The 24,904-nt window shown below is 42.7% G+C and overlaps 1 protein-coding gene across 1 annotated transcript in view; it reads left to right on the forward strand.

Annotated features, from left to right (window-relative positions):
- SNX31 (sorting nexin 31) overlaps positions 1-24,904 on the forward strand; it is a 72,884-nt gene that overhangs the window by 32,019 nt on the left and 15,961 nt on the right. Inside the window, exons 6-10 of the mRNA XM_017859447.1 lie at positions 550-640; positions 1,531-1,618; positions 5,016-5,085; positions 13,600-13,692; positions 17,202-17,405. Of these exons, the coding sequence (XP_017714936.1) occupies positions 550-640; positions 1,531-1,618; positions 5,016-5,085; positions 13,600-13,692; positions 17,202-17,405 (546 nt within the window). The remainder of the gene's footprint in view (positions 1-549; positions 641-1,530; positions 1,619-5,015; positions 5,086-13,599; positions 13,693-17,201; positions 17,406-24,904) is intronic.

The following is a 24,904-nucleotide window of genomic DNA, read 5'->3' on the forward strand; positions in this document are numbered from 1 at the left end:
TGGGATCTGAGGTTTTTTGCAAACATCATAGTAAATTACAGTTGACCATCACAGGAAACATCAAGGCAAAGCAGGCCTGGCGTGTCAAAGGTGGGCAGTAGCACGTGCATGTTTGTATGCCAGCCAAGCGGCGGGGAGTGATCCTTTCCCAATAGCTGGTAATGCAGTCCACAGGAAGGTAAATTAGTGTGCAGGCTCCAGGGACAGACATCACAGAAGGACAGATGTTCATGGAGCATGGCTGCTGCCCTCCAGGGGAAAATAAAGACCAAGATGATCCGGGAGCGTGTCCACATCTGAGATGGGATGACCAGCCTCAACTGGGGCCAGCCTCTGTCCATTGTGGTGGGACTGATATTTATTTTCTTTATTCTAATTTTTTGTGTTTTGAAATTTTCTAAAATGGATACTGTTTTGGATTCCAAAAGCTTTCTTTGAGTGTTCACTTTTTATTGCTATGTACCGGCCATTTCCAAGTCTGCATGTCACAGTTAGGATGCATGGTGGGCACACCTAACTTTTACCCCTTCTGCTTGTTTTTGGTTAAAGGTGGCATCACACAAAATTGGACTGTGTCGGGAGCTCTTGGCCTACTTCGGCCTCTTTCTCATTGAGTTTGGCAAGGAGGGCAAGCTCTCTGGTAAGAAGGAAGGAACAAATGAATCAGCTAGGAGACGGGGTGGACAGGTGTGAGCAGGGGCTTGATGCAGGACTCACAGCTGAGGGACTGGCCACCCACCGGGCTATGATCCCTACTACTGTTCTCAGTCACTGGGTTAAGGGTTTGGGGAATGGGAGGTTGCGTCCTTGTTAGGGGAGAGTGGAGGCAAACCACTCATACCTTGGATGGTTCAGTAACTGCACTTGTGCACCCCCAGCCCTAATTCGGACCCCCTTTACTCCAGACCTGGGCCTGACCACTGACCACCCGCCTGCACCCTTTCCTGTGAGTGGAGTGCTAGACTCCGGGGGTCAGGACGCCCCACCACAACATCACTTTTCCTTGTTAAGGAATATTTGTGGATGATATCAATGAGTTATTAGATACTTTTTTAAAAGCGTAATGAGATAGTGTAAGAAGACAGTCTGATTCTCTTATCTTTTGTTTTCTCTACAGTATGTTTCTAGATATTACAAGGTTTGTATCAGTTACATCAAAGTAGTTTGTAAATGTCCTCAAGAAGCCAGGGGAGGTGGTTTTGAGTTGGAAGATAAGGGGCTTGTGTAGAGGGTTGGCTGCTGGGCCCTGTGGTGAGCTGCGAAGGCGCTGGATGTCTCTGGATCTGTTTTTTCATCTATATCACAGTGTAAAACATCCCCCACTCAAGGGGCTGATATTTTTGAGGATCAAATGATATTTATTTTTTGAATGAGCTTCAGAAAGTTAAAATTACATGTAAATACAGAGGATATTCTTACTATGATTTTATTATTTCCAATAATAAGGTTTTATTTTCTCATTTGAAAGCTGCTATATATAAGCTGTCTGTGCTATTTCAGCCAGTAAGACCGGCTTTCCCCTTTCTCTAGTTGTGAAAAAATTGGCCGACTTTGAACTCCCTTATGTTAGTCTTGGAAGTTCTGAAGTGGAAAACTGTAAGGTTGGACTCCGAAAGTGGTAAGTAGGTACTGAAAATGACAGAGGCATTTGAGGACATTTTGCCATTGCCCATCAAGACTTATCAGAGTCCCGTCACATCCTGCTCACAGCCTGACAGCTGGAGACCAAGAACTTAGAGAAGGTTGTAAGAAAAGCAATGATGGCCAGGTGCTATGTCTTATGCCTATAATCCCAGTACTTTGGGAGACCAAGGCAAGAGGATTGCTGGAGCCCAGGAGTTCAAGATCAGCCGGGGCAACACAGCAAGACCTCATCTCCACTAAAAATAAAAAAAATAGCCAGCTGTGGTGTTGTGCATCTGTGGTCCCAGCTATTCAGGAGGCTGAGGCAGGAGAATCACTTGAGCCCAGAAGATTGAGGCTGCAGTGAGCCAAGATTACACCACTGCACTCCAACCTGGGCAGCAGTGCAAGACCCTGTCTCAAAAAGAAAAGAAAAGCCATGAAAATGAGAGACGGTAAAATAAACTAGTTTCTGAATATTTGTCCTAAAGAATAGGATGTTGAGGATGACTTTCAGTAGTCTCAGGTAAATACTCGGGGCTGGGTGGGGTATGAAAATGAGGAGGGTAGCCATCTTTCTGCATCTCTACTGATAGGCAAACAAGAAAGTAAGACTTGAAAACCAGGGGCGGGGCCAGGGGACGTGGATCAAAGCAGGTAATGGTGGGAAATGGCTGGCCTTGGGTTTGCTTTGCAGTGCATCACTGACTGTATTAATGGGGGACTTTGTTGGTGATTACAACCAGATCCAATTCATCTGTAGAAGTGTGGCATTCCCTGAAGGTGAAGGGTGGATTCAGCCAGTTTGCAGTGAATTTGAACTCTAAGTACTGGGCTTACACATGCCTAAAGGATGTGTACCAGGGTCATCCTTATTCCTAGAAAGATAGGACACGAATGTCCCTCAGCAGAAAATACTGTCATTTCCTCTAGTAACACAGGGGCCTGTGGAGAACAAAATATTATAGAAAATAGCACCGAGCAGCAGGTCCTATAACCTGCAGCTCCCAGCGTTTTTTACCGTGGCCGCAGGTGATGGCTCCTTAGGCTCGCTCTCTCCCAGCCCATTTATTCTGCTATCTGAGTATGGAGGTTTTAAATAAAAGTATTTTGAAATCTAAGAATTCCCTTGACCTTGTGATGCCTTGCTCTAGAGCTCCAGTTTGTGGCTTTGAATTGTGGAAGGATATTCCCAGCAAGGCAGTTCATATACTGCTGTTCAGAAGTATCTTGAGGAATGGTCCAGATCTTGAGATGTGAAACCCTGAGAAGGGGAGAAGGACTTGGTTCCATCCAATGGTTTAGAGAACAGCTCTTCTGGAAGCTGCTTACTGTAGTGAGTGGCTGAGCCCAGTTGTTCCTAGAATTACAGTATGCGAATCTAAGTCGCGGCTTGCTCAGGTCTTATCTGCATAAACCTAGCCAAGTTTGTTCAAGCTCTCTAAGCCTCAGTTTCTTTATCTGTAAAATGGGAATAATAAAAATAGTGTCTACATCATAGGATTATTGTAAGGGTTATGTAGAATAGTCCCATATACTCAGTAATGTTTGTGACTGTTATATTGATGATGAGGGTGATTATAGGAAGTAAAAAAAAAAAAAATCCCTGGGGCTTAGATTTTCACTCATGTGCTCTCCTGAAAACTTGAGATCAAAGGAGAGATGACAATTCTGTTTCTTATCTTGAAGCTTGAATTAGAAATTAGGCACTGCCTGTGTCTTTATGAAATAGGTAAACTCTAGGTGATACATGCAAGAGAAAACATCTACCCCAAATTATAAGCCAGCATCTCAGATTCAGGCAGATTGCCTCTGTTGATGGGAACTGGGAAGAAAGGAGGTCCCACTTCTGTTGTTACAGCTAAGGATCAGGTCTCTGGAGGGGAGATTCTGGCATAGGCTCCTGCAGGTGCCTTGCCCTCTTTCCAGAGGGAAGTCTTGTTGGGTGGGAGCTGGAAGGCTAACTCCAAAAGCTGAGTGATTCCCAGCAGGTGAAGCCTCAGTGAGGCCTGAGTGGCATCTGAAGAACTTTTCTGTCCTTAAGGAGAGATGCTTGGGTGCATCTCTCCAGTGTTGATATGGCTTCCTCCAGGCCAAAGGGTGCCTGTGCTGGCCTGTGGGAGCCCCAGTCTGGGATGGGTCTTTTCTCTGCACACAGGGGCCTCTGGGATGTGTGGGTGCATAGTTACCTGGAATGTAAGTAGGGATGCTTCAGTTACTTTTCCCCACCCCAAAATGAAGTTGACCTTCAAGCACCATATTTATCCCTTTCCTGGTCTAAGCCAACCTCATTGGTCTAATCACCCTATTCTTCTGAGCGTAGCAACTCTGCTTACCTCTGCCTTCTGGTTGGTAGAGATCAGCCATAGGTACCCTTTCCTGACAGTTTCAGTCCCTTCTTAACATACTACTGTGCTTCTACAGTCATTAATTTCAGTTCCTTGTGATTCTGGATCTGATAGGCAGACACGGAGCCCCTGCTATTTGCAAATCACTCTACCAAGATCCAGAGGGGCAACTCTGGATAGGCCCCTGGCCTTGGGGTTCTTCACAGATGGTGTCAAGAAAACTTAATCAGGGCGGCGATTGGAATAAACTTAGGGTGCAGAGGAAGCACAGTGGATGGGCGGGCTAATACAGCCTTGGGAAGTAGGGACCAGAGGAGGGGGCATTGCTTGAGGCTTGCAAAGAAAGGCCAATCAGGAGAGGAGATTGGCGAGGGCCTTGATCTTCCAGGCAGGGGGACAGGAGAGAAAACATGGTTGCAATGTAGCATTGGTGGTGGGGTTGGTGAGAGATGGAACTGGAAATGAAAGTGGGGGTGGTCCCAGGAGGAGCCTTGAAAGCGAGCAGAATAAATATCTAACTCTGGGAACCATGAGAGTCTGAAAAGTTTCACAGGAAAGACCACTCTGGTTAGAATGTGAAGCATGAGGTTAAGGGCACATGGCTGACAGAAAGCCTGGGAAGGAGGCTCCCAGAGCAGCTCAGGCAACCGATGAGGGTGGCCCTGCTGCAGGGTGGTGACTATGGGGGTGGGTCCGTATGGGCAGACGACTATGCCAGGTATTGTGCGGTGGAGAAAGGGATTCCAGGGCTTGGTGGCCAAGAGTGAGGCTGAGTATGAACAGGAATGCAGACCATTCCCCTAAAGCTTTATTTTTGTGCCTCTTTACTCTCAGAGCCCTCCAGGTAAGAGCTTACAGTGTAAAGAAATTAGGAAACAAAAGAGATGGAGGCGCAGAGTGAAAGCTGGGCGAGTGGAGGTGTGGTTTGGTTAGAAAAGGGGGCCCTGGTTCATAGGGTAGAGGGCCACCACTTTCCAAAGCACTTGCCAGGTGTGTCCATGAGCCATGTCACAGGAATGAATTTCGTGCTCCTGAATTTTGCAGGTATATGGATCCATCCCTCGACTCCATGCTGATGGACTGCAGGGCGGCCCTAGATTTGCTCTACATGCAGGTGAGGGTCACCAAGAGCTCTGACAGCACCGCAGATCATAGGCCATGTTGGCTTGGAATCACTGAAAAAAAATCTGTGGTAGTTAATAATTCTACCTCCATACCTAAAATAGGCAAATTCATAGAGAGAGAAAGTAGAACAGAATTTACCAGGGGCTGCGGGAGTGGAGGAGAAGTTGTTGTTGTTTGATGAGTGCAAGTTTTTGTTGGGGGTGACAAAAAGTTTTAGCTCTAAATAGTGGTGACGATTATCCAACATTGTGAATGTATATAATGACTCTGAATTTTGTGAACAGTTAAAATGACAAGTTATGTTGTATATATTTTATCTCGATAACAATAAAATGTAAAAAGTAGAGGAGTTTAGAGAGAGAAAAGGAATTCTATCTCTGTTTTAACAATCCCTCTCTGAATTTGCAGCTGACGCACTGTCATCATGAGCCTAGAAAGGCTATCCCTGATAACTTAAAGTCACATGTGATCCCTAAATCTCACTCTAGCATAGCCTTCTCGCCCCTGAGCCAAGAAGCAGCCTGAGTAGGCGTGTGGCCTGCGGGGTTGCGCTGGGCTCCGGGCTCAGAGAACCCATGCTTCTGTAATGATCGCTGTTATCATCTTGAAATTCTTCATTTTATTTTTATTTTTTATTAAAAAAATTAAATTTTCATTGGTACATAGTAGGTGTATATATAATATTTATGGGTTACATGAGATATTCTGATGCAGGCATGCAGTGTGTAATAATCCCATCAGGGTAAATAAGGTATCTATTTCCTCAAGCATTTATCCTTTACATTACAAACACTCCAATTATACTCTTTTAGTTATTTTTAAATGTACAATTAATTAATTTTTTTTTTTTTTTTTTACTGTAGTCATCCTGTTGTGCTAGCAAATACTAGGTCTTATTCATTCTATTTTGTTGTGCCCATTAACCAAAATTTTTAATTTTTGAACAGCATTTTCATTTTGCACTAGGTAGACCCTGAAAATTATGTAGTTGGCCCTACCTACTCCTATCCCCAGCCTCTAATAAAGTAAATGTCGAGCTTGGCTTCAGTTCTCTTCTCCTGCCTCGTGTGGTGAAGCTTCTGCCAAGTCGTGGAATGGTCAGCCCGTGCTGCCCCCAACATACACACCCAGGTCACTAGCCGCCCCAGGTTTCACACTCACCACACCGCCATCTTCAGAGACTTGATCTTTTCCAGGCTTGGCTTCCACAATTCTGGGAAGAAAGCTCAGAAACTTCTTTCAGTGAGTTCCCTGAGAATATCTCACAGTCTATTCTTAGGCAGCAGGCAAGGTGGTGGGTCACAGCCCTGCCCTGCTCCAACCCCTCCCAGACTTGCTGTCTCACTCAGGCTAAACCCCAAATCCCAACGTCCTTGTTCTGTTTTCTCCGTAGCATTTCTACCATCTGCCAGTGTAAGTATGTGTGTGTGTTGTGTACATTTGTTTACTCTCTCCCTACTGGAATGATTTCTCCATGAAAGTGGGTATTTATTTGTTCACTGCTGCGTCCCCAGAAACTGGAACTGTTCCTGGCACAATGTCGGCATTAGGCCCTGTGGTGGGCCTGGCATCGTATTAATTAAGTGCATTATGTCATTGGAGCTTCATAACAGCTCTGTAAGGCAGTTGGTACCATCCACATTTTCGGAAGAAAAACATTAGGTTCGCTGACAAAAGATTGAGTAGTGGGTTTGGATTAATAGAAGATGTAGATGAAGAAATTTAACAACACTTATTTGCAGGTGGCTTTTATTTAGCGTGATTCTAAGCTGCTACACTCGATAGCTTTTATAAACTCAGGAGCGAGAGAGAGATGGTGGGTAAGTTCTTACTTTTAATGAGCTTTTCAAGTGGAATGTTAATAAAACCTACTGTAGTACTTTGTGTATAGAAAAAGGTCAATTTTGGTGGATTTTGATACCCTGGCTTACCAGAGGGCATAGAAGGGAAAAGAAACTTAGCCCATGCCTCCTTAAGTGATTTTAGAGATCAAGACCCCAAAGCTCTTCTAAATTCTAAGAGGGTAAATCAAAATATCACTTATTAGATGTTTAATATTCACTATTGTATTTTTATGGCTAGAATATAGCTTTGAGTTCATTCCATATTATACATTAATCAATGTATAATTATGTTCTGGTTCAGCCTGGGTACGGGGGCACACACCTGTAATCCCAGCACTTTGAGAGGCTGAGGCAGGTGGATTACTTGAGCTCAGAAGTTCAAGACCAGCCTGGGCACTATGGCAAAATCCCATCTCTACCAAAAATATAAAAGTCAGCCAGGCGTGTTGGTGTGTGCCTGTGGTTCCAGCTACTCAGGAGGCTGAGGTAGGAGGATGGCCTGAGCCCAGAAGGCAGAGGTCACTTGAGATGTGATCATACCATTACACTCCAGTCTGGGCAACATACCAAGAACCTGTCTCAAAAAAAAAAAAAAAAAAAAAAAAAAAAAAAAAAAAAAAAAAAAAAAAAAAACAAAAAACACGTTCAGTGTACTTGTGTTATATGAGTTAGAGAGCATAATTTTCCACTTTAAATGTTTATTGAGGCCCATCCTTGCTACTGTATCCTTGCTATTATGATACATTATTAGCTGTGTCTGGTTTGATACCATGTCCTTGGTTGAGAGTGCATCACATAGTTCTAATATTGTTCCTGTGGGAAGTGTCATCTTTATGGCATGTCTTTTGCTTCTTATTATGATGAGAGGTCAGAGCTTCGAGCATCATAATGTGACTTTTTAAATCTGTCTTCGTTAAAGAGTTATAACCAGAGGGAAACAGATGATGGTACTTCCTCTGCTCAAAGCTAAAAAAAAAAGGGGGGGCTTCATGGGAGGCACACTGAATTGCAATTTAAGAAATGAATTCTGTCCCTTGTTTTGCCACCGGTCCTCTCTCTGGTTGACTCTGGGCCAGCCACTGCATCCTTCTGAACCACGACGTCTCCCTGTTGAGACGAGGTGGAACTAACATCATCTCTAAGTTTTCTGCAAACTTTAATAGACTGTCATTCTAGCCTTAGCTCATTGCCTGGCAAAGTCTCCAAAAAATTGTCGTTGATGTCATAATAATCTTTATCATCACTGTTATCGTCGTTGTCATCATCATCATCATCATCATCATCATCATCATCATCATCATTGTTCCCTGAATCTGGGTAGAGGAGCTAAGAAGTCAAAGATGGGTCCAAGTTCAGCAGGAGAGTCAGGACCACAATCACTGCCTCTTTTGGGAGGCCTGCCTTGGCTCTCCCCAGAAGAAAATGCCTGCCTTCCTCCAACTTCTGCCAACCAGACTGAATGGCCAAGGGCAGAGACTGTCTCATTCCTTCTGTGTCCTGGGTGCCTGGAATATGTGAAAGACTAAGAAGTGGCCAGGCGTGGTGGCTCACACTTGTAATCCCAGCACTTTGAGAGGCCAAGGCAGGTGGATCACCTGAGGTCAGGAGTTCAAGAATAGCCTGGTCAACATGGTGAAACCCCGTCTCTACTAAAAATACAAAAATTAGCTGGGCATGGTGGCACATGCCTGTAGTCCCAGTTACTCGGGAGGCTGAGGCAGGAGAATCACTTGAACCCAGGAGGCAGAGGTTGCAGTGAGCCAAGAATACGTCACTGTACTCCTGCTTGGGCGACAGCATGAGACTCTGTCAAAAAAGAAAAAAAAAGACTAAGAAGCAGTTATGCTTTAAAAAAGTTAACATGAAAAGCTCTTGAGTTCTGATAAATAATGGAACCATCATAATTAACTATTAAGGGGCACAGCTTTGATTTTCTAAAGCAGATGTGCCCAGTGATAGCCAATGAGTCAACTGAATTCCCACAGCCTGTTTCCTTTCTTCTCCTCTTTTAACCTGAGTTTAAAAATGAGAGATTACATTTAAAACTGTAAGTAAGTATAAATTTTGAAGGCTCAGTCAATTCTGGGCCTGCATTTCAGCAGGGCCATTGCTGGCCTGGACAGTAATACAGATGAGAAAAAGGCACCCCATCCTCCAGGTGGGGCTAGCCCTGCGTCAGGGCCCATGGCTTGGTGAGTGGAGGGGGGCTGACCTTTGGCTTCCTGACTCCCCCATGCCCTGGTGATCTTGTCCAGGCAAATGCGTCCCTCGCCCTTCTCTACCACGCGTTAGCCAGAACCGAGTGGCCAGTGCCTGCCTTTGAGAGGCATGTGACCTCCATTTCTCACTACTGTGCCCTCTGCAGAAGATGCTAGAGCATGTGTGATTGAAGCTCAGGAAGACCATGGCTTATGTGATTTTGCTTGATTTTTAAATTTTTAAATTTTATTATTTTTTTCTTTTTTTCTATCTGTAGCACCTTTAGGATGCTTGATTTTTTAAGTTCAGTTCTGCATAAGCCCCTCTCAGCCAGTGTTCAGGGAACCGTGTAAGTGAGTAGACTTGTCTAGACTCAACTCTCATTGTCTGGACCTACTCACAGTGAGGCACTGTATAAAATCACATTTGAGTGATGACTTGTGAACCCATAATCAGGGTCAACTCTTTTCTTTCTTTCTTTTCTTTTTTTTTTTTTTTTTGAGGCGGAAGTCTCGCTCCCCCTGTCGGCCCGACCTGGAGCGCAGTGGCCGGATCTCCAGCTCAACTGCAAGGCCCCGCCTCCCCGGGGTTACCCGCCGCCATTCTCGCCTGCCTCAGGCCTCCGGAGTAAGCCTGGGATTAAAAAATAGGCCGCCCGCCAGCCTCGGCCCGGCCTAGTTTTTGTAATTTTTAGTAGAGAGCGGGGTTTCACCGTGTTAGCGCAGGATGCTGCGATCTCCTGACCCTCGGATCCGCCGCCCCGTCTCCGGCCTCCCCAAAAGTTGGCTGGGAATTATCAGGCTTGAGCCCAGCCCGCGCCCGGCCCCGGGTCAACCTCTTTTCAAAGGTAATGATATAAGGCTGGGCACAGTGGCTCACGCCTGTAATCCCAGCACTTTGGGAGGCAGAGGTGGGCAGATCACCTGAGATTAGGAGTTTGAGACCAGCCTGGCCAATGTGGTGAAACCCCATCTCTACTAAAAATACAAAAATTAGCCAGGTGTAGTGGCACATGCCTATAGTCCCAGCTACTTGGGAGGCTGGGGCGAGAGTATGGCTTGAGCCCAGGAGGCAGAGATTACAGTGAGCTGAGATCACACCACTGCACTCCAGCCTGGGCAACAGAGTAAGACTGTCTCAAAAAAAAAAAAAAAAAAAAAAGGCCAAGTGTGGTGGTTCATGCCTGTAATCCCAGAACTTTGGGAGGCCAAGCCAGGCCAATCATCTGAGGTATCTGAGGTCAGGAGTTCCAGACCAGCCTGACCAACATGTGAAACTCCATCTGTACTAAAAAGACAAAAAATTAGCTGAGCATGGTGGCACACGCCTGTAATCCCAGCTACTTGGGAGACGGAAACAGGAGAATCGCTTGAACTCAGAAGGCAGAGGTTGCAGTGAGCCGAGATTACACCATTGTACTCCAGCCTGGGCAACAGGAGTGAAACTCTGTCTCAAAAAAAAAAAAGGTAATGAAACAAAACAGTTACGTTACCTTTGCTGTAGGACATCTGCATCTCTGTGTCTGAGGATCCAGTTACTCTGATGGTGAATGACACGTCTTGGGTTAGTACTTACTGCTGTGACTCCTGTTTATCTTTACACAGCCATCCCTTCTTTTCGATATTGTTCCCCTGTGCTAACAGCCTTTGCCAGATTCTACCATCAAGTACAATTCAGGAAAGAAGGCAGTGTTTAGTTCTTCACACCCATGCTTTCTCGTATGCTCTGTAGGTTTGGTTTGAAGAAGAACTGGCGACAAGGAGAAAGCCTTGGGGTAGGTAGCTGCCTACCTGGTAAGAATTCAGTGGCTTGGGCAAGGGTAGGAGGGCCTGCTATAAGTGCCCAGACCTGGGTTTGCTCTAACTCCTGCCACTTACTCGCTGGGTCATCTTGAACATCATAACCTCTCTGAACCTCAATTTACTCATCTGTAAAATGGTGGTATTGTTCCTCCCCACAGAATAGAGTAGGCCCCCCTTATCCTTGGTCTGGCTTTCTGTGGTTTCAGTTACCTGCGGTCAGCCATGGTCTGAAAATATTAAGTGGAAAATTTTCAGAAATAAACAATTCATAAGTTTTAAATTGCACGCCATTCTACGTAGTGTGATGAAATGTCTTCCTGGCCCAGAACATGAAACATCTCTTTGTCCAGTTTATTCATCTTGTCTGCATCATCCACCCATCAGTCACTCAGTAGTGATCTCAGTTATCACCGTCCTGGTATCCCAACACTTGTGTTCAAGGCCCCAGTTTTACTTAATAATGGCCCTAAAGTGCAAGAGTAGCAATGCTGACATATTGTTATACTTGTTCTATTTTCTTTTTAGTTATTGTTGTTCATCTCTTACTGTGCCTAATTTATAAATTAAACTTTATCATAGGTATGTATATGCAGGAGAAAACATAGTATATATAGAGTTTGATATTATCCATGATAGTACCAGTGCATCCCTTCTGGGAGTCTTGGATAGTATCCCCCGAGGATAAGGGGGACCACTGTAGTTGGGGAAAAGTCAGTAACAAAATCAATCTAAAGCAAGTTTTCAACAAATATTAGTTATTTTTCTTCTCTTCTCTAAACCCCATGTCCTTTTCCCCCAGCCTAAAGCAATATTTAAGGCGTATTCAGCTTTTCATTATTCTCTGAGAGATAAAGCATAACCTGCCAATATCACTGAGGGATGTAACAGATAGGCTTATGTTCAGACTAAGGTGAAAATAAGCGCCTGATAATTCGCAAAGAATTGCTGGGCATTGCCGTATGTAGGACACTGGGCAAGGCACGCTGAAATGACAGGCGCAGTGTCTTCCCTTAGGGGTTGACAGCCTGAGGGACAATGGCCAGTTCTGCCCTGTCATGACAAGTCAGAGCAGCACAGGCTGAGTGTGTGCAGCTGAGGAGGTGGACAGCTGATTCCACGGCTTCCCTGGGGCCAGACTGGTTAAAAGGGGAAGGGAGCTGGGTGCCGAGAGGAGAGGGAAAGAGCACAGGAAAAGGTGCCTAGCCCAGGGAGGGTAGGCTGAGACAATAGGCTTTGTTGCTTCCACGTTTCATGTTGCTTCACCACAATCCTGACGGGCTTCCACAGGGGGCTGTTGCCTTCCAGGTGATTTCTGCCTTTGAGCCCAGTGTCGTTCTGCTGAAGCCTGCAGTGGATTAGGAAGCAACCGAGAACCCCATTAGGGATTTAGAGTTTGGGAACACTTGCTGATGGTGGTTACCCTAGGCTGACCAGACAGGACCCAACAATATATTCAACTTTAATTTTTTTAATGTAAGATTAGTTTTATCTTATAAAAGTTTGCAAGTGTGGAAGAGTTCAAAATGAAAGTAGATGTCACCTCAAATCTTAAATCAACCAGACATATAAACTATTAATTAACTCTTTGGGTATATTTATTTCATATACATTTCACGTATTTGCACATCCATTTCCTTGACTCGTAAGTATCCATATGAGGAATTCTTGTTGTTTTACATTTATTTTTTGTTGTTTTATAAAAATTAGGGTCTACTACTAGACTCTTACTTGGTAATATGATATTTTTCATGTACATTACACACATTTCCTATGTTGTTAAACATTCTGTGTAATTTTTAATGATAGCATAGCCTATTATTTAGTTATACCCAAACTCAATTACCTCTTTTGGGGCATTTCATAACAGTACCTATGTCACAGGATGGCGGTAAGGATTGACTTTTGTTCTGAAGCAATTAGAACATTGTCTGACACACAGTAAGCACTATACATGTGTTTGCCACTATCAAGTTGAAAATGTTTCATTGTTATAAACAATAGCAGTAATTGACTTATCAATATATTTTTCCAATATCTATGTTTATGATTCAAATATACTTATTATTTGGAACTCCTTTTTGTCAATTGCCAATACATAGCTGTTGTCCATTTTCCTGCTGGTGATGCTTACGTTTTTCCTATTGCTTTATATAAATATTAACTGTTTGGTATATATGATGCAATCATTCTCCTTGGTTTTCCATTTGATTCTTAGTTTTGTTCGTGGTGGTTTTCATGTACAGAAGTTTTATGTTTTCACATAATTATATATGACTATTTCTTCATTATGACATTTTGTTTTATATCTTAAAAAAGATATTCCCTACCTCAAGTTCAGATAAAATATTTACCTTTTTTTTTTTTTTCTAATTCTTTTATGGTCTTATACATTTAAATCTTTATCTGGAATTTATCTGATTGGGTGGTGTGGGGAAAGAGCTGATTTTATTTTCTTCTTTGCCAAGTATTGCCAATTGTCCCCAAGCTGTTGAGCAATCCTTTCTTACTAATTTAAAAAATAAGGCTTGTAACATGCTAAATCCCTAAATATATATCCACTTGGGTTTGTTTTTATATCCCTTCGTACAAGAGTATGTTTTTGTCAGATTGCTTAATTTCTGCTAAGACTGCTAATTTCACAACTTCTGTTATTTTAAGGCAATACAGGACATTGAAAAAGAATGGGCCAAGCCCACACAGGCGCAGAGGCAGAAATTAGCAGCTTTCCAGGAAGAAGACAATCAAACAAAGGTGAATCAAATATTGCTCCAAGCGAAATCCCTTGAAAGGGAGTTAAAGAAACACGTTAGAATTGAACTGTTTCTGTAATTTATAAACCTACCAAGCACTAAAAGTGGGGCTCTTTTTTAAAAAATGAGAATATATTCATTGATTGTTCTGAGTATGGAATTAGTAAAAGCTTATTGTTTAAAGATTCTAAAAAAATACAGACGGTATATTGTGAGTCCTCTGCTAAGTTAATTAATATAGATCCTCCGCATTATTTTTAGTGACTACAGAGTATTCCATTTTATGGTTACATTATCGTTTGGCTAACCACTTTTCTGTTATTGGAAGTCAGGTTGTTTCCAGCTCTTGCGGCTATAAATCACTTTGGCAGCAAGAGCCATGAGGCCCAGGGCTGTGTCTAATTTATACATACTCTGTGTATTCACAGCACCTGGTACAGCTCCTGGCTGAAGTCCCTGAATACTGCAGCCAACATCCTCTTTCTTTGAGTATGTGTTCTATTATTCCTCAGGATATATTTCTAAATACTCATTTTTAAAGTTTCCATAAAGGTGTTACTAACTCACATACCTCCTGCCCCCAAGCAGCGAATGTGAGTCTGACAGACGAGATGTATTTGAACAGAAGAAATGGCCTCTGTTTCGCTGTGTTGTCTTTTTAAAAGTTCTTTTGACTTTGCCAGTGTTCACAACTGCAACATTGATTTTTGAATGAAATGCAACCAAAATTTAGAGGACTCATTTATACGTAACAGAAAATAATTCTTCAAAGGCTCACTGAGATTTTATTGATGAACTGCAAAAAAGAAAAGGAAAGGCACATACTGCCACAATTTAGTATCGCCTGCCACCCACCAGCCCCGTGTTCTACCTCAGCTTTCTCACAAAAAAAGGAGCTCAGTTTTTCTCTGTGTTTGGAAATTTTGATAAGTGCAGCTTCTATTTTGATTGATAGAATGTTGCTGTTACTTTGGATGCAATTACAAACTGTGTATACCACAACCAAGTCTTTGTACATATCTGCCCTACAAACCTCTTAATTTAGTAAGAATGTTGTTCTTGCCATGCTCTGCCAAAATGTGTATTTGTAGTTTTTCCACAAAATACATTTTATCTTCTACGATAAACATTTGATCTGAATTTACCATACTATTTGTAATAATGCTATTTTTAAAAAGCTTTGCTTTGACTACATAAATTGAATGAAAAAAATTTGATTATTATTGAAATTTACTTTCTCTCAAAGCATCTGCATGTACTGATATGCAACCAACATTATTTGTTTGTGAAGTTCTTCGGCTAATGGAGCAAACACATTAACAACTATATTTTATGTACAAGAAAACTTGGAACTGAAAATGAGTGAAATTAACTTAAAGAAGACTCATTTGATCTAAATCTGAGAAAGGCTGTGGTCCATGGGCCATGTTTTTTGTAAATAAAGTTTTATTGGCACACAGTTACAATCATTCATTCATGTATTGTCTAAGGCTGCTTTTGTGTTGCAGTGGCAGAGGTAAGTAGTTGCAACAGGGACCATATGTCTGTATAGCTGAAAATATTTACTAGATGGTTCTTTACATAAAAGTTTACCAATCCCTGATCAAAATGAAAATAAATTAATATAAACATATTTTCTGCAGCTGTGTATGTCAAATTGTCTTTTTAAGATACAATCTGAACTAATTTTCAAGGAGATAATCCTTGTAGCTTTCTGTCTTCTGGTGTTCATATAGTTAGTAATATTACAACACCCGTTTATCGAATGTCAAATGCCAACAGGCATTTTATATAAGTTACTTACTCATCACCAACTTTTTTGCAAAATAGAGCTTCACTTTTCAAACACTTTCATTTCTTTTAGTTCATTGCAGCCAAGAGATTATTAGAATTTTAAAGAAGTGTTATCAAACAATAAGATAAACAATTATAGATTTATACCATATCAGTTAGAAAGTGTCGTAGCAAAAGCATGACACTACTCTCTGTCTGCTCTGTGGCAAGGTGACTCAGTTCCTGCCCCCAGTCACTGCACAAGTACCGTGTACTCACAGCCTGTCCTTTCTGATGTTTCTCACTGACCCAACCAAAGGCCAGCACCTTACTGCATCTCCCTAGCTGAGGCCTGGACCATGGCACAATGAGCTGGCACATGTGGCTGGATGGGACAGTGGCTTTGAATACTCCTGCCGGCACGAGATCAGGAGTCAGCTGTCCCTTACTGCTTCTGTCTCGGCCTGTTTCACTGTATCAGAGAACGCCTCTGGAGTCTTTGTAAAGGAGGTGTGAGGTACCTTGCTTCAGGAAAGGATCACAAGTTGTCACTGGGTAGTCTTCTTTCTGATTTAGCCATGTGCTAAAGTGGAAACTGTTCTCTACATGCACATCTCACATAACACTAGGTCAGGCCCATGGTGAAAGCTGGAAGAACAGAGTGGAAGTCACCAAACCCATACCAGCTTATTTAAATGCAATCATTAATAAAATTAAAAGCCCTGGACAGATGTTAATGAGACAGGATGCCTTGATCAGTGGTGTGACTGCAACTGTCCTCAGTTCTTACGTCACTTCAGAAACAGAGGGAAAAGTTAAATTTTAAAAGTCACATAAAAGTGTTCCCTTGGCAACTGGGGGCTCTCTGGAATTCTATTTAGAAAGCAGACCAGCTCGTGGCCTCATTGCCATTTCTAAAGTCTCTTTCTCTGGCAATTAATAACATCACATAAAGCAGCCTGTAGAAATGAACTACTTTTCTTCCTACATAGATCTCAGCTTAACTTTTTAAAAGCCAGTATTTTAGGCCAGGCACAGTGGCTCACGTCTGTAATCCCAGCACTTTGGGATCCGAGGCAGGCAGATCACGACGAGGTCAGGAGGTCGAGACCATCCTGGCCGACATGGTGAAACCCTGTCTCCGCTAAAAATACAAAAATTAGCTGGGCACGGTGGCACTTGCCTGTAATCTACTTGGGAGGCTAAGGCAGGAGAAATGCATGAACCAGGGAGTCGGAGGTTGCAGTAAGCCGAGATCGCACCGCACCGTAGCACTCCAGCCTGGGTGATAGAGTGGGACTTTTTTTTTTTTTTTTTTTTTTAAAAAAAGCCAACATACACTTTTTTTGTTTACTTGCTATTATAATCTGCTGAGACAGAATCATATCTGTTCATCCATTTTATGGACTCTTTTCTTCATTCTTCATTTACTCATGGACTATTTTCATTTCCACTGTGTACCAAGCACCATAACAGGGGCAGGGACACAACAGTGAAAGAGGCAGGAATGGTCCCTTCCCTGGAATGACACTCCAGGAATTTCCCCCAGGCTTCTGGTGAGCACCAGGGGCATTATCTCCATTTGTATGATCAAGAAGAAAAGGTGCTTTCACTGTGACTTAGTTCCATGTATTCTCCTAGAATGGCAGTAGCTTCTGACATGAGGTTTTCATCTGTTTCAAGTGGTCTTTTGCTGCTTCTTGCTCCCCCTCCCACCCATCACCCTCTTTGGAGCAGTTTTTGGAGCTGGCCCGGGAGGTACAGCACTATGGATACTTGCAGCTGGATCCTTGTACCTGTGACTACCCAGAACCAGGCTCTGGAGCTGTTCTTTCTGTCGGCAATAACGAGATCAGCTGCTGCATCACCCTGCCTGACAGCCAGACCCAGGATGTCATTTTCCAGATGAGCAGGGTGAAGTGCTGGCAGGTCACTTTCCTTGTAAGTATCTTGGCACCTTGCTTTGCCCATGACTTAAAAATCCTAGTACACTTGGATGACCAAGTTGACACTAGGGAGACAGGTTTACCATTTGAATCTGTACCTTGAGTGGAATGACATCTAAGCCACATTAAATATCACCTAGTGGTAAAACCTATCTGTAGTCTGATGCAGGTTCCCCACCCAGGGAATCAGAAACATCGATCTTTCCACCTTCCAACAGCAGGCCTCCCTACTGCTTGAAGGGTGCCTGTAGTAATAGCAGCAGATGGCAATAACAGCTACTATTTATTGAACACTTACTACATGCTCAGTGCTGACAAGGTCTCTACCCTTCAAGACTGGCACCGACTGGCAGACCTTTTCTTACAACACCTTGGCATCATGCTTGCATTGCCAGCTCCTCACAAGAGAAACCCTTATCAAATTTATTGAGTGCCCACTTTGTACCAGGGGCTGTGCTGCACTGTCTCATCTATTATGTAATTCAGCCCATAAGACCCCAGTGAGCTAAGTGGTGTTATCCTCTTTACATAGGAAGCTGAGGTTAACTAATAGAGGACAAAAGTTATCAGAGCATGACACCCACTTGTTAAATCCATGGAATCCCTGGGAATTTTTTAGCTGGGCTCATACTTGACCTCTCTGTGGCATTCGATACTGTCAACCATTTCTTCCTTCTCAAAAATCTCCTTTCTCCCCTACTTTTGTGGGCCACTTCTCCCTCTGAGCATTCCTGAAATGCTGGTGTTTCTGGCATTGCATTCTAGCATAATTCCTCTACATATTCTGTGAAATCAATCGCCCAGATTCTTCTCAAAGGCCCAGTTTTTTCTACCTCCGGATGCCTTTAACCAGGTGTCTCACAGACATCTCAAACTCAGCCTTTACCCAAAGCAGACGTGTCCTTTCCTCCTTATGCCTTTCATGGGGTTCTTCTGCCTGTGTTCCCTATCTTGGTCAAGGGAATTTCCACTACTACACCCTAACTGCCAAACCAGAAATCTTGAAATTATCTCTGACTTTTCTCTCTCTCTGACCCTACACATTTAAGGGCTAATGGAGGCCTATCCATTCTATACTTTTCTCTCCCCAAAAGTCTCCCTTACCAGCCTGGGCAACATGGCAAAATCCCATCTCTACAAACTAATACAAAAAGTAAGCCAGGCATGGTGGTGTGCACCTGTGGTCCCAGCTACTGGGGAGGCTGAGGTGGGAGGATCCCTTGAGCATGGAAGGTAGAGGCTGCAGTGAGCTGTGATTATGCCACTGCACTCCAGCCTGGGCAACAGTGAAACCCTGTCTCAAAAAAAAAAAAAATTCCCTGTATGTCCGCACTCACAGCTTGGTCTCAACATGCCCTGTGTGGATGGATTGAACAGTTTCCTAACCCTTCTCCCTACACCACTCTTTCCTCCTGGAGGTCAGAGAAAATATATTGTATGATTTTAGCCCTTTGAAACATATGGAAACATGTTTTGTGGCCCCAGATTTGATCTATCTTGGTAAATGTTTCACATGTATCTTAAAAGAATGTGCCTTCCATTTTGGGTAGAACATTCTATAAATATCAATTGCCTTAGAGATTGGCTCGTTTTTGCTCTGTATAACTTGTTGGAAGTCCATCCAGTTGCTGACTATATCAGTAGTTTGTCTCTTTTTATTGTTGAGCAGCAGTCCATGGTCTGGTTGTTCCAAAGTTTGCTTCACCATTTACTCATTGAAGAACCTCTGGTTGTTTCTAGTTTTTAGCTGTTATGAATAGAGCTGCTATAAACCTTCACATACAGGTGTGTGTTTGACCATGAGTCTTCATTTTCCTGGAATAAATGCCCAGGAGTACAATTGTGGGTCATATAGTAATTGCATGTTTACTTTTTAAAGAAACTGCCAAACTGTTTTTGAGAATGGCTATATCATTTTACATTCCCACCAGGAATGTACGAGTGAGCCAGTTTTCTGCATTCTCACCAGCATTTGGTGTGGTCACTATTTTTTTTTTATTGTAGTCATTCTAATATATGTGTAAAGGTATTTCATTGTGACTTAAGTTTGCATTTCCCAATGGGTTATGATGCTGAATATCTTCATGTGTTTATTTGCCATCTGTATATCTTCTTTGGTAAAATGTCTTCTCATATATTTTACCCATTTTTGAATTGGATTGTTTGGCTTTTCCTGTTGAGTTTTGAGAGTTATTGATGGGTTCTAGATATGTGTTCTTTGTTGGCCATCTGGTTTCCAAATATTTTCTCTTACTCTATAGTTTCGGGTTTTTTGTTTGTTTGTTTGCTTGTTTTTGTTTTGAGACAGAGTCTCACTCTGTCACCCAGGCTGGAGTGCAGTGGTGCAATCTCAGCTCACTGCAGCCTCTGCCTCCCAGGTTCAAGGGATTCTCCTGCCTCACCCTCCCAAGTAGCTGGGAATACAGGCATGCGCCACCAGGCCCGGCTAATTTTTTGTATTTTTAGTAGAGCTGGGGTTTCACCATGTTGTCCTGGCTGGTCTCAACAATCTGCCCATCAAACAATCTCCTGACCTCAAACAATCTGCCCATCTCGGCCTCCCAAAGTTCTGGGATTACAGGTGTGAACCACCACACCTGGCCCACTCTATAGTTTTTCATCCTCTTAAACAAGGTCTTTTGCAGAGCAAAAATTTTTTATTTTGATTAAATCTAATTCATCAGTTTTCCTTCTTTGGATTGTGCTTTTACTGTCAAGTCCAAGAACTCTTTGATAAATCCTGTTATAGATGCTGAAGTTTTTCTATTTTTTTTTCCTAAAAGTTTTACAGTTAGGGGTTTTACATGTAAGTTCATGATCCATTTTCAGTTAATTTTTGTATAGAGTATGAGACTTAGGATAAGGTTATCAGACCAGGCGCAGTGGCTCATGCCTATAATCCCAGTGCTTTGGGAGGCCGAGGCGGGCAGATTGCTTGAGGTCAGGAGTCTGAGACCAGCCTGGCCAACATGGAGAAACCCTGTCTCGACTAAAACTACAAAAATGAGCAGGCTGTGGTGGTGCACACCTGTAATCCCAGCTACTCGGGAGGCTGAGGCAGGAGAATCCCTTGAGTCTGGGAGGGGGAGGTTGCAGTGAGCTGAGATTACGCCACTGCACTCCAACCTGGGAGACAGAGCAAGACCCTGTCTCAAAATAAAATAAAACAAAATAAAATAAAATAAAAATAAGATGGTTATTCCCCCATCCCCAACCTTTTGTTTGTTTGTTTGTTTGTTTGTTTGCTTCTGGAGATCCAGTTGCTCCAGTACCATTTGTTGAAATGACTGTCTGTCCTCAGCTGAGTTATTTTACACCTTTGTCAAAATCAGTCGGGCATGTTTGTATGGGTCTGTTTCTAGGTTCTCTGTTCTGTTTGGCTGATCTATGTGTGTATTTCCCCATCAATATCACACATGTCTTTCTTTGTAACATCTTTATTGAGATATAATTCACATACCGTACAATTCACCCATATAAAGTATACGATTCAATGGTATGGTATTTAGTATATTCACAGAGTTGTGCAGCCATCACCACAATCAATTTTAGAACACTTTATCACCTGAAAAAGAAGCCCCATACCCTTTAGTTGTCACCTTCCTGTCCCCCCAGCCCTAAAAAACCACTAATCTACTTTCTGTCTCTATAGAATAGATTTGCCTATTCTGGATATTTTATATTAATGGAATCATATAACATGTGATGCTTGTGACTAGCTTTTTACTTAGCATGTTTCCCGGTTCATTCTTGTAGCATGTATCATCAGTACTTTATTATTTTTTATGGCCAAATAATAGTCCACTTTATGGTTATAGCATATTCCACCCATTCGTCCATTGATAGACATTTGGGTTGCTTCTATATTTTGGCTGTTATGATTTATGCTGCTATGAACATTTATGCACAAGCTTTTGTGTAGACATATGTTTTTATGTCTCTTGGGTATGTACCTAGGAGTAGAATTATCATTGGGTCAAATGATATTCTGTGTTTAACTTTTTGAGGAGCTGCCAACCTACTTTCCAAAGTGGTTGCACCATTTTATATCCGCACCAGCAGTGGAGGGTTTTGATTTCTCCCCATCCTTGCCAGTACTTGTTACTAATTTTTTATTATAGCCAACCTAGTAGATAGATGTGACATGGTATCCCATTGTGATTTTGTTTATCTTAGTATTTTTTCTCTCTCTGCTTTATTTGGGGTTGTTTCTATTGCTATAGCTTTAAGATTAATGCTATTTTCTTCTGTAATGTCTAACATTGCTATTTATCCTATCCAGTGCATTTATACTTCTAGTGTTGTATTTTTCATCTCTAGAAGTTCTGTTTAGGTCTTTTTTACATCTTCCATTTCTCTCCTTATCATGCTTCTATTTTTCTCCAAATTCCTGAGTGTATGGAACATACTTTAAATAGCAGTTTCAATATTTTTGCTACTATTTCCATCATCTCTGTCATTTCTGGATCTACTTCTGCTGATCGATACTTTTTTCTTTTTTCTTTTGTTTGTTTGTTTTTATCACCTGACACTGAGTATGCACTATTCATTGATTTTTCTACTGTTTGCAGATCGTATCTTCCTCCTCCTATGCATGCCAGGTAATTTTTTGTGGTATGCTAAACATTGCGAATTTTACATTGTTGAATGTCGCATTTTACTGAATTCCTTTAAAGAATATTAGATTTTATTCTGGCGTGCAGTTAAATTACTTAGGATTGGTTTTACTTTTTTTTTTTTTTTTTTTTTTTTTTTTTTTTTTTTTTTTTTAAGAGACAGGGTCTCACTCTTTTACCCAGGCTGGAGTAAAGGCACAATTATGGCTCACTGCAGCCTCAACCCTGTGGGCTCAAGAGATCCTCCTGCCTCAGACTCCCAAATAGCTGGGACTACAAGCATGTGCCTGTGCCCCGCTAATTTTCATTTTTTGCAGAAACAGGGTCTTGCTATGTTTCCCACGCTGATCTTGAACTCCTGGCCTCAAGCAATCATTTACTTCACCTTCCCAAAGTGCTGGGATTACAGGCATGAGCCCCCATGCCTGGCCAGTTTTACTTTTTTGATGCTTGCTTTTAAACTTTCTTTTCTTTTTTTCTTTTTCCTTTATTTATTTTTTGGAGACAGAGTCTCGCTCTTGTCCCTCAGGCTGGAGTGCAGTGGTGCGATCTCGGCTCACTGCAAGCTCTGCCTCCCTGATTCAGACCATTGTCCTGCCTCAGCCTCCCGAGTAGCTGGGACTATAGGTGCCCACTTGCCTTAATGAAGTTGCAGAGCAGTCTTTAAGGCTAATTTAGCCCTTTACGCCTTAGCTACCATTCTTAAGACTCTACTTGACATCTTGTCTATTGTCTCTCTGCTCTGGCTGATGGGAACATGAACTCTTTCCATCCTTGTTTGTGAGCTCCTGCAATTTCCAACCTACTGCTTTCCAGATGTTCTTTCCCCAGCCTCGTGTAGGTTTACTCTATACACACACAGATCATTATTCAGCCAAAGATCTGTCAGAAACTCTCCAGAGCTCTCGCTGTGTTTAAAGCCCTAGTCTTTGGTATTCTGCACCACAAATTGCAATCTCAACTTCTTGAAACTTTTACCCTTTCTCCTCCACTCATTGAGACCCCTGGGCTCTGTTTGGGTTCCCTGTCTGTGTGTTATATCCTGGAAACCCCTTCAGTTAGTAAGCTGGGATACTTACGGGGCTCACTTCATTTGGTTTTCCTTCTCTCTGGGTTAACAGTGCTGCATTATCTGTTGTTCAGTGTCTGAAAACAGCTGTTTTCCAATTCATGTTTTGTTGTTGTTGTTGTTGTTGTTGTTGTTGTTGTTTTGGAGATGGAGTCTTACTCTGTTGTCCAGGCTGGAGTGTAGTGGCACAATCTCAGCTCACTGCAACCTTCACCTCCCAGGATCAAGCGATTATCCTGCCTCAGCCTCCTGAGTAGCTGGGATTACAGGCACCAGCCACCACACCCAGCTAATTTTTGGTGTTTTTAGTAGAGATGGGGTGTCACCATGTTGGCCAGGCTGGTCTCAAACTCCTGACCTCAAGTGATCTGCCTGCCTCAGCCTCCCAAATTGTTGGGATTACAGGCATGAACCACTGCACCCAGCCTCCAATTCATGTTTTAACTGATGCTGCCAGACCAATATTTCTAAAATATAAATATAATTCCTGTTTTTTGGAGACAAAGTCTTGCTATGGTGCCCAGGCTGGTTTTGAACTCCTGGGCTCAAGAGATTCCTTGCCTCAGCCTCCCAAAGTGCTGGGATTACAGGCATGAGCTACCATACCTGGCTAAAACCTCTTAAGGAAAATCTGTTGCCCTTGGGACAATGTCTGTTGCCCCCTGGGGGAAAAATATATTTTTTCTTACCCTATTTATTTTTTCTGTACTGCATATGATCTGCAGGAAGGGATTCTTAGCTTATAAAACCTGTAAGAGTTAGGGCTCTTTGGTGGCAAGCAATAGAAACCAACACATTGGACTCTAGTGGAAAACGGGATGTGTTGGAAGGATATGGAGTAACCTACAGATTCAAAGGAAAAACTGATGCGGAGGTTTTAGAAAGTTAAGAACCAAAGGAGCTCAAGCTTTCTAAGAAATAGGAACTCAATCAGTACCTACCATTTGGGTCTCTCTGACTGAAATAGCATGAGAAGCAGAGAGAATTACTTGTCCAGTTGGCCTGAAATTGGGTCATATGCCACCCTCTGACTTTTCATTCCCTGACAGTCCTACGTAGATAGCCAACAATGGAAGAGGGATGGTTTTCCCAAGGGTATATGAGACTCCATTACTAGGAAAAAGAATGATGGATGCTGCAAAGCAAAAATCACAGATGTTGCCTACCAGGCTTTCAGGATCTGGTCCTAAGCCTCTTCTCATATCACCCTCCATGCCTTGGAGCCTGTGCTGCAGTGACACTCATGGTCCCTTTCAGTGTCTCCAATATGCCTCAGGACATTTGCACTCACTATGGTATTTCCTCTTTCAAAAATCACCTCTCACCTCCCCTACACACCACCAAAATAAAACCACCACAACAAACTTGGGTAGTTTCTACCTCTGCTCAGATGGCCCTTCCAGGGAGCCTTCCTTTGCCCTCCTAGACTGGGTTAGGTGCCCCTCCTATTTACTTCCATAGACCTGTGTTTCCTTCCTAACACTTAACTATTAATATATCAAACTGTGGTGATTTACTTTCATGGCTCCTCCATAGACTGATACCTTCCTGGAAATAGGGACAGTCTCCCTCATTTTGATATTTTGCCCAACCCATTAATGAGCCTTTTTTTTTTTTTTGAAGCGAAGTCTCTCTCGTTCTTTTCACCCAGGCTGGAGTGCAATGGTGTGATCTTGGCTCACTGCAAACTCTGCCTCTCTAGTTCAAGTGATTCTCCTGCCTCAGCCTCCCGAGTAGCTGGGATTACAGGCGCCTGCCACCATGCCTGGCTAATTTTTGTATTTTTAGTAGAGACGGGGTTTCACCATG

This window comes from Rhinopithecus bieti, unplaced genomic scaffold, assembly GCF_001698545.2.
Source record: "Rhinopithecus bieti isolate Rb0 unplaced genomic scaffold, ASM169854v2 scaffold_47952, whole genome shotgun sequence".
Taxonomy (NCBI): domain Eukaryota; kingdom Metazoa; phylum Chordata; class Mammalia; order Primates; family Cercopithecidae; genus Rhinopithecus; species Rhinopithecus bieti.